The sequence below is a fragment of the Leptopilina boulardi genome, unplaced genomic scaffold, assembly GCF_019393585.1.
Source record: "Leptopilina boulardi isolate dan_hultmark-lab unplaced genomic scaffold, ZJU_Lbou_2.1 LbouV2_150, whole genome shotgun sequence".
NCBI classification, from domain to species: domain Eukaryota; kingdom Metazoa; phylum Arthropoda; class Insecta; order Hymenoptera; family Figitidae; genus Leptopilina; species Leptopilina boulardi.
The window spans coordinates 2,260,774-2,275,817 of NW_026137697.1; the positions used below are offsets into that span (position 1 = coordinate 2,260,774).

Genomic DNA, 15,044 nt, shown 5'->3' on the forward strand with positions numbered 1-15,044 from the left:
GAAAAAGGAAAAAATAAAATACAAAATTATTTTTTATTTAAACAACAAATTTTTGTTTACTTTTTAAATAAATATATTTAATTGGCTCAAATAAAATTTATTTGAATCAATTATTAGGAACTGTATTTGAAAATTGTTTATTTTTTGATTCAAATAATATTCATATCATATATAGAGTAGTTTCCAAATGTCGTATTAAATTTTTTTGCAAAGTGAAAAATGAAACTAAAACTAAATATATTTTATTTTAATTAGTTTCATTATATAAGAAAAGTGAGCCACTGGATCATTATAAAGTTATGAATAAAATTCTTAAAAATTCATTGGCCCCTGGATATTTATGATACCTCGAAAATAGATTTTCAAAAAACAAAACAAATTTTTTTTCCAAACTATTTTTTGAACGAGCAATTTATAATAATTTTAAAATTAAAAATAATATTTATAACTTCTGTAAATTTGTTGTAAAAATATTTTTAATATAATATATAAAAATATTAAATTAACTTTCTATTTTATAGAACGAGTTTGAGTGAAAGTAAATAATAATTTTATTCATAATTTTAATATATCCAACGGCTCAATTGTATGTTTAAAATTTTATTTTAATACTCATTTGGCAGCACTTTGTAAATTAAAAAAAATGTGGTATAATATTTTTTGATTGAGAAAATCTAATTTTGGAATTGATAAAAAATAAAATTCAATTTTTTTGCTTTAGTTGACAAACATGTACTTTAACATTTTAATATCAAAAAGTATTCTGTTAATTTTTCCATTGAATCATTAAATATGTTTCGTAATTAAACTTTCGATATTGATTTTTGGTGTAAACTTAATTATTAAATTATTTTTTATTATTATTTTTTTTTAAATTCACATTTTAGACAATTTTATTTATTAGGATAACAGCTTTTTATAAAAAAAAAAAAAAATGATAATAGTAGAATATTGTTCACAAAGTAGTTTTTGTGCGAAATGAAATTATTAATAATCATGATTAAGCATTATCAATCCCATATATATTAATAAACAATAAAGTAATATACGTTTAGATTAGTCTCTTTGTCTAAAATGTACATTTTAATATACTTATATATAGGTACTATATATCTCTATACACACATATTTATTTATATTTACAATTCTATTTGGTTTTCGCTCATTCTTAGTTTATATTCTATATATAGGTAAATGCCAAACGATTTTATCGATCTCATTTTTATCACCTTATTTATTTAACGTTGAATTCCCTCCTTCCTCTTTTTTTTCACGTGGTTATATTTACAATGGATCGATTTTAGTATATATGAGCATTCAGTAAGCACATTTTGGCTCTATTCATTTTTTGTGTGCGATTCATTGTCACGCTTTAAAATATATAATATACGCTAATATAATTATCATTAACATTATTATTTTTTTTTTTTTTGTTATTCATATGTACAAAAATTGATTGCTAATTAATAGGTCAATTTTAGGATTTTTTTGTTTTTTTCGACTGCTTTCATATGAGGAAATTGTGTGATTTTTTTTTAAAAAAAATAAAATTTCATAATAAAAAATATATTTATTATTTCAATTAAAAAGTAATTAAAATATGTTTCATTATAAAAAAAATCGATTGGATTCCATTCAATTCTATTTGATTAGAAATTTTTAATATATTATTATCTTTTTTTGGAACTTATATTTGTGAGAATTTTGAAATATTGGATTTTAAAAGAAATTTTTAATTTTTAAAAATCTTAAGGGCATATGACTCAATATTTCAGCATCAAGTCGAAAATAGCGCGTGATTATTTTATTTCAAAACAAAAATTTTGTCATCACTATTAGTTGAAAAAATTCTATTTTTTAATTAACAAAGATTGAATTTAGTATACTTAAGTATAAAATTAGTATACTTACTTAAAAAATTGTACCAAGATTTTTAATTATCATTTTGTGTCACATGCCCTTAATTTTCAAATTCACACATCCTTAATGATTTCGATTTGCAAAGATTTGATTTTTATTTTGGAATATTTTTAAAAAATCGATTATCTCACGTTGTTTTTATTAAGTCTTATAATATGTAATTTAAAAAATTAATCATATGCAAAAATGAAAATATACAAAAGTGTTTATTAAACTGAATGTGAATTGAATGAAAAGAATTAAATTAAAAATTAAAATTTTTTAATTCATTTGAAAATTAGAGGAAGAGAATCAAAATATAGGAATTTCTTTTGTGAATTGGTTAGTTTTTTCCTCTGGGTTTTATCAAATCAAAGCACGCTCCATTTTCATTTTTTCGTCTAATGAGAACGTGAAATTTATTGGCCCTTGGAACGTTAATTTGACGTTGTGAGCTGTTGAGTACGTTTTTTTTTTTTTCTTATCGGAAGACGAGTGGTCATTCTTATTGATGAAATTTTCTATTAAATAGGTTCTCTATCGATAGTATTTTCTTTTTACAAGAAAAGTTATAAAGGTCAAATCTAAATTGATTTATTTATGTTTGACAAAATACGTATAGTGTTTTAGCACCAAAAAAGGGTTTTTCATTTTTAAATTTAGAAAAGATTGATTCAAATAATTATTTGAAATAAATAAACTTTTTATCTTAAATAAAATAGTACTTAAATAAAATTTAAAAAACTCATTTCTTTAAAAAAAAAAAAAAATGGCAAATTTACATTTTAATATTCTTATAAAGTGGAGAAAAAACCTTTCTAAAAGCCTATAATAAGAGTTCAATATTCGATTAGTTTTTTTTTTTTTGTAAAAGAGATGAGAACACTTCACGTTTTTTTGTCAAAATGAAAATTTTAAATTTTGTCAGAAATAATAGTCAGAAAAATTAGTTTAGGGCAAAATAATAAGAAAATTGATTAGAAAAATTTAAAAAAAAACGAAGTTTGAATGATGGAACATAAAAAATAAAAAAGAATATAATAAAGAAATTCCATTATATAAATAAGAAAATTCGATTAGGAAAATGGAAATGAGTGGAAAATTATTGGAAACGATTTATTTTAAAAGCTGTGTATATGGGATGTCGAGTGTCAGTAAAATTGAATCGCTTTCTTGCCTTGAAGAAAACTCGCAGGTCTCAGCCATTTTTTCTGTTATTGAATTTTGATCGTATCGCGGTTTGAAAGTGCTCAAATCATGTCAAGGTTTAGAGGGCAAACGAGGCCCTTTTCGTGCTTCGATCAATGTAGATAGGGACAGAAGACAGGGGTGAACTTTATTAGACTTTCCTATCATGTCGATAATAATTACATTTTGACTTCGAGGTCTCTTCCGTACGTCTTTGCTTTTTTATATATTAAAAATAGGTGATAAAAAAAAAAAAAAATAATATTTTACGTGCAGGAAAAAAAATCAGTATATTTTACTAAATAATAATTCTTCGTTATATATATCTGAACACACTCGGAAAATTTATTGCTCCGAGTATAATAATTCAATATCGTTTCCATATATTTTTTTGTTGTTATATTTGTAATATAAATATTTTACTATGACATTTTAATTTAAAAATGAAAAAATTCTCATTAATTATTTTTTATTCATTTGTATATATATATATATAATGAGAATTTAATAAATTTTATACTTAGTGATAAATATAAATGCGTGCTTCTAATAAACGGAATATTTAATTAAATTTATCTGTCGACCGAAAAGAAAATGGGTTATATGAATCTAGGTGGAGTAAAATTTGTTATTCAAATTGAAGATTGATGATATTTGAGAATGATTGTTTGGTTTGTTGGAAACAGTGAATTTATTAAATTTGTGCGGTTTCTGCATGGCAGAGGCAGAATTTTCCATCACGGGATGGAAATTTGTGGATTGGAGATATTTCCATTGACAGCCTAAAATTCGATTTTATAATATTTATACCTATATATATATGGTATTGTAGTTCTTTAAAATTAGCTCTTGAAATTTTCACTTGTTTAATTTAATTTTTCCATTCTTTTATTTTTGTTTTATATCTCGAAAATAGAAATCATTATATATTGTTTCTATATGTTCCATATTTCAATTATTTTTTATTTTTCCCATTAGAGAAATAAAGAAAAATATTTTAAAAAGTGTGCTGAGATGATGATCTCAGAAAAGAAAAATATTGAAGCTGTCAAGTAGAATTGTGCGATTTAGCAAAACAAAATAGAGATAGACTATATAGTTTTTCTTATTGTTAGACGGATCATTGAGTCAAACGATTTCCTCATTTGTTTTCGTTTTCTCTCGTTATAAAGCGACGTTAATTTTATATATATATTTCAAAATAAATGAAATTTTTTATTACGATTAATATGTTTTTTTTTTTATTAATATAAATAATGAAAATGTAGATTAATTTTTATTTTACATCACTGTTAGAAATTGTATTTTTGAAAAATTACCAAAAAAAAAAAAGGAATGAAAAATGTTTTCTTTTGTTTTGTAAGTTATTTTCAAAAATTGTTTAATTTTTTTTTTGAAAAAAGAATTTATTTTAAATAAATTTTTCAGAATTATCACAAAAATTTCCAGCAGTAATGATGTAAATTTTTCTTAAAAATATAATTATTACATTGAATAAATATATAGGGAAGAGACTATTAGAATAATTTTCCCTGTTTATTTTAATAACATTAATTTAAATTTAAGGGGATGTTATTTTTATACTCATATTTTTTCAGTTGACAAGATGAAATTGAATTATGTAAATTATATTTAAAATGAAAATTTTATAATTATTTAATTTTTCAAATTAATTAATATAATTTTTTTTTATGAAAACTCAATAATTACTTTTATATGTTAAAATCATAATAAAAATAAATATAACGATCAATTTCGCGCTATAAATTTTAAAAACCTTCTATTTTGTCCGGAAAAACTTTATGTGAAATTAATAAATTATATTAATTTTTAAGTAATATATAAAATGTCAATCAGTGATAAAATTTAAAATTATTCTATTTTATTCGCCAATTTTATGGGACAGTTAAAAATTTATTAATTAAAATTGATTTTTAATTAAATTTATATTTATTCGAAATTTTTTTAAATGTAAAGTAGGAGTTAAAATTGTTTTCTTTTTTCCAAAATCTAAAAGTCTCTTTCCTATATCTATATTTATAAATTTCGATTTCATAAAAAGGATTTCCAGAATTGGAAAAAATTGTCTGTCGCATTTTTTTTTTGAGTTAATCGTTTAATTTTGTGAATAAAAGGGAACATTTTTTTTTTCATCTGGTACTTGAATATATTAGGCCCCCCCTTTTTTTTTTTAAATGCAGGCTTCGAGATGAACATTTGTTAATTCGCTTGCTCTCAATTGATTGTTGACATGTAATTCAGATGATGCGTTACTGTGCACTAAATCTTGTTTTCTGTGCACTTGTCGCATATCTCTAACTGGCCCCAATACGGCGCAACAACTTTCCAATGTTTTTCTAAATGCAGCTCGAAATTCCCTATTGAAGTAGGCGTATATCAATGGATTTAGGGCACTATTGAAATAACCCACCCAGAAAACCACTGCCACCACGATGTTGCCACTTTTGCAGGTGTCACATAATGCTGTTATCACATACCTGTTGTAAAACATAAAAGGAAAATTGTTATTTTATCAAAATATCGATAATTATAAATGATTAACGTGAAAGCTTTTCATATATATGACAGAATTTCAAAGTTCACCAATTTCAAAAATAGGATAAAATTTCTAAATTTGTTAGGAAATTTTAATGATAAAACTATATTTATTAATTTTTTTATTTTTAAGAGTATTCATAAGGGTCTAATATTATTTTTCAGTTTTAAATTTATTTATTAAAAAAAAAAAAAATCTAAACATTATATTTGATTGAATATAATTTAATATAAGTTTAATCTAGTTTCAGTGAAATGAGTAGATTAATCTTTATTATTTGAAATTAACTTGCCCCAATCCATTTGAATAGAACTTTGAAACTCTTTAGAGGATATGGCTAGAAAGTTATAATATATTCTCGCCAAAATTCCATTACACCTAAATATGTATATATTTGAAATTATCGAAATGCATATCATGTTATAAGCGGATGAAAATATATTCATGAAATCCTATAGCATATGTCATGTACTTATATTTATAAATTGGGGACAATGGTTTTTTTCATTATTATTATTATTATTATTATTATACATATATATATATATATAGATATATTGTAGAATATGAAAGATCTCTTATTGCGCTTTAACGTGACAAAAGTTTCTCTTGAGTAGTTCTCTTCTCTCCTCTTGTACTTTTTTTTTCTTCTTTGTACCTTATTCTTTGCAATTCGTTCAAAAGTGGTTACCCTCTCAAGTCATTCTCTATAGCAGTTAGAAGCATTTTTCTAAAAGCAGGTACTTGTACCGTCTACACACTCGTATATGTGGTAAATAACAAATGAACTCTAACCAAAAATTATAAATAAAATAAGCCCCAAGGAATATAAATTTCAAAAAAGAAAAGAAAAATAGAAAAGAAATGAATGGTAAAATTTTCAACATCCCTGAGATTTTACTTTATTCGCGTGCATATTTTCTTTTCTTAAGTAACCTGATAGTTATTAATATACATATATATATAAATGTCAGAAATGAGAAAATGAAATATGTAAAGAACAAGAAATTAGGTCAAACTACATAATAACAAGTATAATTTTCAAATATAATTTAATTAATTTAAGTTCAATAATTATAACACTTTGAATTTTATCTAAAAAAAATTTCTATAGAAAATTATTATTATTATTATAATTGAGAAATATTTTAAAATGACAACTAAAATAAATTATAATATTTGTGTGTATTATTTTAATGGAAATAATAAGGAAAAGATTTTCTGAGGCTTTGTAAAATGGAAAAAAAAACCGATTCATAATATATACGCGGCAGAAAAAGGGGGTCAGTCCTCTTAAAGGCTTATGCTCTCTCTCTCTCTCTCTCCCTCTTTGACTCTTTTTTTTAATCGTTATTTTGACGACATATATTGAAAAAAAATTCACTTCATTTAACAAGTTTCATTTCTAAAGCATAGAAATTAAAAATTTTAATAATATGAAAATTCTTTAAAACATCATTTATTTATAATATTATCATAGAAATATTTTTTTTTAAAAAAATGTCAATTTTTAAAAAATTATTTAAAGACAAAAAAATTGTATTTACAATAATTAGAAATAAAAAAGAATAAGATGAATTAATAATAAATAAGTTTATATTTGTTTCTTAATATACTTCATATGTATTGTGTAATATTCTATTTTTGTGTGTAATTTTGTTTAAAAATAGAATCATAGGAAAATTTTACTGCTTCTTTTTTTGCCAATTGATATATTTAAAAATAAAACTTCTAAACAAGGAAGACCTTCATTGTTTGGATTAAATTTCATTATTTAATGAACAAAACACAAGAAATCCTTTCGGTTGTAGCGAGAGTGTGTGTGTGTGTGTTGACGAAAGAATGTACGTCAGAAATTTTTATTCTTCTTTTACTTGAAGTTTTTTTTTTTTAATATATATTTATCGCAAATCGATTTATTTACATTTTGTTAATCAATTGCAATTTTTCACGCAACATTATAATTCAAAGTAATGTTCTTTTATTTTTAATATTAAAATTATAATTTCTTGAATTCTTTATGACATCTTAGTTTTATAAATTTAGTACTCGTACACTGATTATATCATTCTTTTTATCTTATACTTTTTAAAAATATGTTTAATAAAATGAAAGATTAAGGAAATTATAATATTCAAATATTTAAACATAGCTTTTTCCCCTCGCAAATATATAGAAATATAAATATATATATATAACAGTTGCTTTATACTTTTGATCAAAGATAAATTTTTCTACATTCTTCTCTTTTGTTGACAATGACTCTTTTTATTCATGGCTATATATGGATTATTTTTTTCTCTAACAAAAAAAAAAATGAGGAAAATTTCTCATGTAACATTTTTTTCCTTTTTGTTGAAAAAAAAAGAATCTTCTAGAGGGTAAAATGTTTATACCTTTTATTCCAATTTTTATACCATTTACAACTAAAATATTATAAATATTTTTATACATTGTGATAATTTTTGATTTCTTCATATTCGAAAATTCTTTTGTTAATAGTATTAATGGTTTTTGTTTCTTCTAAAATCATGAGAATAAGCTCCTTTCGTGAGACGTAATCCCCTGAAAGATTCTGTACTATTTTATCGGATAATGTCTTTTTGATTCAGATTTAGAGTGTAATTTAAAGATTTTCGTATATATATATATAGAGAGAGAGAAGAGATAGCGAACATTTATAAAATGGGATCGATGAATTTTAAGGTGGTTTACGTATATATTCTTTAATATAATAGGAGATGAACTGTTCGAATGGAAGCCAATCTAAGGCGACATTCAGACTCTGCAGACGCAATATCCACTATCTAGAGTACTGCCATCAATTTCTCGAGTCTCGATATTGCATCATAGGTCACCATACCTTGCACCTCGAAAGCTCATACAATTGTGCAGAGGTACCACACAATGGGACGATTTGAAATTGAATCGGCAATCGACGAATGATATGATTGTCACTTTTTTCTCTTCGCACTATATATATATATTACACGCAAATAAGCCTCAATTTACGAGAAACAATTCCAATTTAGAATGAAATCATTATCTATATATAGAGACAGAAAAAATTTTTTTTTTAAATTAGAAAATTCGAATTTTCGAAAAAAAAATAATTTTATTAAATTTTTTAATTATATTTTATTTATTTACTCTCTACATCTCACGGAGAAAAAAAATTAGCCATATTAGCTAAAATTTAGCTATTTTAGCTAACCCTATTTGCTATTATATGGACAGCAATTTTCGTTAGCTAATACAGCTAAAAATTAGCTACTATAGCTAAAATAGTTTGCTGTAACAGCTAAATATTAGCTACTGTAGCTAAAAATTAGCTATCCATATAATAGCAAACTCATTTTTCTCCGTGCTGAATTAGTAAAAATGTTTACTAATTTAAATTAGTGAAAAGTATAAATTAGTAAAAGTTACTAATTCAAATTTAGAGAGTACAAATAAATATAAAATGTTTTTTTCTTTATTTTTTTTTTTAAGAATCTTTTCATTGTAAATTTGATATAATATACTTAATTTCTCAAAAGTTTACCAAAATTAGGTGCTTATTTTTTTTGATGAGGTTGCTCTTAACTAATAGTCCTATAATAATTTTCCTTTCATTATTTTTATATATTGGAAACGTTTTCCGATATGATATTAAGAAATTCCTTTTTATAAAATTAAAAAATTCTTCTGTAATATCGAAATTCTTCAATATATCTGTGAATTTTTTTTCTCTTCTTTTTGCGAAGATATCAAGAAATTTTTTTTTTTCAATAAAATATAGAATATAGAGGGAAGTGGGAATTGTTAGATTCTTAATTTTGGCATATAGTCGGAGATTTTTTGTTTACATACGTGATATTAAAATCGTGAAAGCATGAAATATAAAAATAAAGTCATATCTATAAATATATATAAAAAGTATTTTTAAGAAAAAAAAAAAAAAGTAAAGAAATGTTAGGAGGAGATTTAAAAAATTCATATTATTTGATGATACATTCTAAATTGGAAGTCTAGTAAAATTATTCCATTTCACGATTATATAATAATAATATGTAAAATGTAAAATATAAAAGTAGTTTGGTGTATCTCGTTATTTTCCGCTCGTTGCTTTTCGAGCAATTTATCTTTTCATCTGAAAAATGATATTTTTAGATATTATGTTGAAAAAAATATATATTATGAAAAAGAAATTATTTGTTGTATGTAAAATTGGCAATTTTTCGCTTATTTCAATTTTCTTTATTTGAATTTATATTCATTTTTATATGAAAAAAAAAAAAATTATTTTTAAATGATTAAAAATAATAAAATATAATCTCCTTTTCTTCGTAATAGAGAAATTATCGGCTTATATATAATAGTTGAATTTTTTTCAATCCTCTTGAAAGACATAATCTAGGTCTACTACATTTATTCGAAGGTAGCTCTCGACATATTTCGCATAGCACGTATCAAGTTTTAAGCAAACCTGTTAACCCACCATAGGTGCACTCGACTTTGCATTACACTCGGATCTATCGACCTCTTTCAACTACTGGTCTTAACTCTTTACTGTAGTAGTCTTTTTTTTATTTCTTTTTTCTTTAATGAAATTTATGACATAAATTACAAAATATTAACAACAAGTTTGACTTTAAATAATTTTTTTTTAATTGCACATCTGGATCTTTAAAAAAGTAAAATTAATTTTAATTATATTATATATTTTTGTAAAATTAATTTTCAGTTTGAGATTCTAAAATTTCTAATTAATGTTGATCAAATATTTACGTAGATATTTTTAAATTGAGAGATGTAAATTATTGATTAACTTGTGATTTTAATTAATTCCTTGATATTTACTATATATATTTTGCTTTGATAAACTTTATTACACCAATCTTTAGAGGCTCTCTTTAGAGCGTGTCACTTGTTTACTTATTAATTTAATGTTTGGTTATTGAATTTGTCGCTTGTCAAATATTCGCTTAAATAAATTTTTTTTTGCAGTTTAAATAATTAAAAATTATAATTTCATTTAACTTTAATTTAATTTAATTTTTGCAATTTTTAAGAATATATAGGCGATATTAAAAAAAATGTGGAAAAAAATTTGAATTTTTTAAACAATATAATAGTAATAATAAAAGTTATCCATATTTATAAAAATCGAAACATAAAATTGTGTTGGAAGACATAAGTGATTGAAACAAAAAAAGTTCCCTTTAACATTGATAATGAATATTACTAGGTCAAAATTAAAGAGGCGACAGAAATTATGTTATTCATCTCCCTCATTGCTACTTTTTCTCGACTGTTTTCATTTTTGTTTGCGAAAAAAAAACTAAAGTGAGCTCTTTTTTTTTTGGTAAAAAATAATGTTTGTCGAAAAAAAAAATTATTGTCAACACGCACTTTAATTGAATGAATATATATATATATGTAATTTGTAAAAATTATTCAATATTTGATATTTTGGGGAAAGAAGAATACTACTTTTTTTTCTATCTATAGATAGAAAAAAATTCTTGAATATGTAAAATGTAAATAGAGGATTTCGAAGAGAATTTAATATTGCAAAATTTGTTCTCGATATCTGATATATATAGAGCAAAGAGAGATAGAGAGAGGGTAATGATTTTATGAATTCATGAACGTGATTAAAATATGTATAGTGAAAGACATTGTAAATTTAGTTAGTTTTCATTCTTTGTCCATTTTAGCTTTGAAAGTACATAAATATATTAATCGTCATTTCCTCATTAAGGGATAAAATTTATAAAAAAAAAAAAAAAAAAAATTGCGCATTATCAAACACGTTTATCTATGAATTTATCTATAATTGTTGAAATGATTTTGTTAAAAATTGGTTAAAAAATAAAATTCAAAGCTGTTTTCATTGATGTTTAGTAATTATTTGAAGTATTTGTTATTTTTCAATTTCGAACCTTCACATTATTTTGAACGAGGGTATTATTTTATCTCTTCTTCTGAGAAGAATGTTGATTAAATTTTTAGTGAATATATGTAATGAAAATTGAGAATATTTTAATTCTTTTGGGAGTTTATATAAATTTTTATCAATTTGCTCTTTTGTGGAATAAAAAATAGATTTTTATTATTTTTCTGTAATTTTTTTTTTTTATTATTTAAAATTAATAATATAAAAAATATTACCAGAGGAAGAAGGGTAGCCAACAGGCGAGGAAAGCAGACATGATGATACCCAATGTCCTTGCAGCCTTTCTCTCTCTTTTCATTTTACTACTACTGGTTATTGGAGGTTCTTCCGGTATAGGTTCCGGGCACGATTGTCCAACGGAAGGCAACCCAGCCAATCCCGCTGATATTCCGTTGATTTGTAGATGTTTATTTAGTAAAGCTGCTGCTACTTTGCTCCTGTAATAGTAAAAAAAGAATTTTTTTTTCAGAATTTTGTTTTCTCAAATTTTTTCGACAAAAAATTAGGGCAAAAATATAGAGATTTTGAAAAAATTCTTTTGAAACTTCTGTTTTTTTTTCAAATGTTTATTATTGATCTTTTTGCTGATTTCAAAATAGATGCAATTTTGTATTATACTGATGATATTTATATGGTTACTTTGAAAGATCCTTGGGGAAAAAGAAATATATATATATATTTTCAAGAGCATAATAATTTCGACACGTGTAAAGGGATGATAGCTCGGCATTTTCTCTCTTTTCATTACGCTCATCATCATGTACAACTATATACGTATATACTACTACTATATAGCAAAACGAGAACGAGGGAAATGACGGACGTTTTCACTTTATTAGTTTACTCAAGAAACTCTCACGTAATGTTCAATTTCATTGAAAACTTTACACAGCCTTTTGAGTATGTCCTCTTTCTCAATAGAATCTTGAAACCAGTCTTATCACTTCTAACTTTCTTACAAAGTCCTAAAATGATGTGAAATAAACGATACTATAATATACAAGATTGCTTTAAGGAAATACATAAAGGCAAAAAGAAAAAAAAGAAAAAAATTGGTAGAGATATTTCAGAATTTGAAATAAAAATAGCTTTTCTTTAATTAGATGAATTAAAAAAAGGAGACAAAAGAGAAGTTCAAGGCAAATTTATTTTTAGTTATATGTAAATATGTTCTTGTAATTAATTTTAAAGTAAACAAAAAAGTATTATCCGGGCAATAAAAATTTAGCATAATTTTTAAATAGTCATTATTAAAAAAAATTTGAAAATGCAGGGAAATATTTTTTTTTTGTTATTTTATCAGTAGCATAGGTTTTAGTGAAACGTGGTGACTAAATTGTAAATTTAGTAGTAAAAGTAAATATTTAGTCAGACTTTTTACATTTTTGTAATTCAGTAGTACAAGTCAATGTTTAGCAATATTTTCTCCATTTTTATAATTTTATCATATATAAAATTTTTAATATTTTTTTTTATAAATAATTTTTTTTTTGAAAAAAGTTTCTAAAAGAATATTGTAAAATAAAATTTTTTTATTCATTTAATCAAAAATTTAATTAATTAAAAATATTGTTGATTTTTTTTTGAAAAATGATAAAAACAAAATTCATTGTCATTTGATAAAAATTTCTTTGACCATGGGAGATTCAATTAGAATTTAGCGAGATTTTAATAAGACCTTGGCTTGAAACGAGAGTTATATTATATATGCAACCTTGAAATTTTCCACACACAGTACACTAATGGAGACGAATGCTAAATTCTGTATTCCCTCTGGGTTGAACTTATAGCATATTACTCTTTTAGAGGTGGGAAAAGGGGATTGGTGAGGAATGGGGGATTTGAAGGTATATAACCTGAGTTTTGTGCCTATACACCTGTCAAGAGTAGGAAAATAAAATATTATACATAGCTGACACGCGGGGAATAGCAAATGCAAACTTGAAAAATGGAAATAGATTCGTTTGACGATACATTTCCTCTTGGTCATATTTACATACGTGTCAATATATCCGTTCAAAAAAAAGGATAAATATAAAATTGAACTTGTTCGTTTGAAAATGTCAACAAGTTCGACGTGTATATGAAGAAGAATCTTTTGAATTTTTTGTTATTGATTTAAATTGACGAATGTTTATATGATAAATTGATTCTATTAAAATTATTAATTAAATTAATTTTACAGAAAATAATATAATATAAATTCGGTAAATATTTAATACAGAATTTATATTCTCAATTCAAATTTTTTTAAAATTAAAATATAAAAAATTAAAATTAAAATTTTAAATTTTTATTAATAAAATAGAATTATTTAATATCTAATAATTTTATTTTAAATGATATTAAATAAACATGAATTTAAAAATTAATTAATAATATATTATTATTATTAATAATTAAACATAAAGTTAGTTTATTAATTATAAACAAGGGTATAATATTTTAGCCAATGTTCAATATTTTGATATAGAAAAAAATATGTTACAAAATATATAATTAGTTTTTGTTTGTGTTGGACATGGAAAAAAAAAAAAAATATGTGCGAAAGTTATAAAAAATTTCGCTAATTAAAAAGTTTTTTTTCTCCGATAAATTTTGTTTTTATTTGCATCTATACAATAGAATTTTTTTAATCGTTTGTATATGGGTAAAATATGAATAGGGGAAAATATTTGAAGTGAGGAAAAATGATTATATAATAATTGTATTCAGAAGTGGCTTGATCCGTTGCATTGAGAATATAAAATCGTTAAATCCATCGTTCTCTTGTTAGAGATTAAAGATATTCTTCTCTTTCTCACACATACACACACACACACACATCCTCCTTCCAACATCTATTCTCTTTCTCTTCATTGAATGCATTAAATTCGACGAATATGCACCAAGCGAAATGCAATAGAGAATTCGAAGGCAAAATCAGTAAACCGATTTGTACTTGTTCTACATTCTATTTTCATGTGTGTAAAAATCAAAACAAAAAATTTTCTCACAGTGATTTTCATATAGGGGTATAAAATGTAATTTTGCATTTTTCTTTTTTGTCGCAGGATTCTGATTATTATTTATGTATTTGTATTAATATTTACAGAGAGAGAGAGAGAGAGAGAGAGAGAGAGAGAAAGAGAGCTGTATAGTGTATTTACTTTTTGTTGAGATTTCTGAATGTGTGTCATAAAGGGTTCCTCGAAGTAGGTCAAATCATTGAATCAAGCAATATATATATAGTGAAATGTCAATTGACACAGAATCTATTATCTTATATGAATACCAATTTTTTTTTAAGATTGTTGTGAGATTTTTATTTTCTTAAATGTAAAAATTTGGATGTTTTAGTTTTTTGTTTTGTTTTTATCGAAAAGCAAATTTTTATAGTTTGTGGTTTTAAAATAAAATTGAAAATGTTTTCATTTGATGGGACCATTTATCCTTAACCTATACGATCGTTCAAAAAAA

The 15,044-nt window shown here is 23.4% G+C and overlaps 1 protein-coding gene and 1 long non-coding RNA gene across 4 annotated transcripts in view; one reads left to right on the top strand and one right to left on the bottom strand.

Moving 5' to 3' along the window:
• Window positions 1–15,044, top strand: part of LOC127276649 (uncharacterized) — a 218,290-nt gene that overhangs the window by 6,887 nt on the left and 196,359 nt on the right. The gene's annotated exons all lie outside the window — the stretch shown is intronic.
• LOC127276646 (octopamine receptor beta-1R-like) overlaps window positions 4,928–15,044 on the bottom strand; it is a 44,792-nt gene continuing 34,675 nt past the window's right edge. For all 3 annotated transcript variants that reach the window (XM_051297232.1, XM_051297233.1, XM_051297234.1), the window contains 2 exons: window positions 11,801–12,022; window positions 4,928–5,585 (listed from right to left, as the gene is read on the bottom strand). In XM_051297232.1, the coding sequence (XP_051153189.1) occupies window positions 5,279–5,585; window positions 11,801–12,022 (529 nt within the window). In that variant the 3' untranslated portion in view covers window positions 4,928–5,278. The remainder of the gene's footprint in view (window positions 5,586–11,800; window positions 12,023–15,044) is intronic.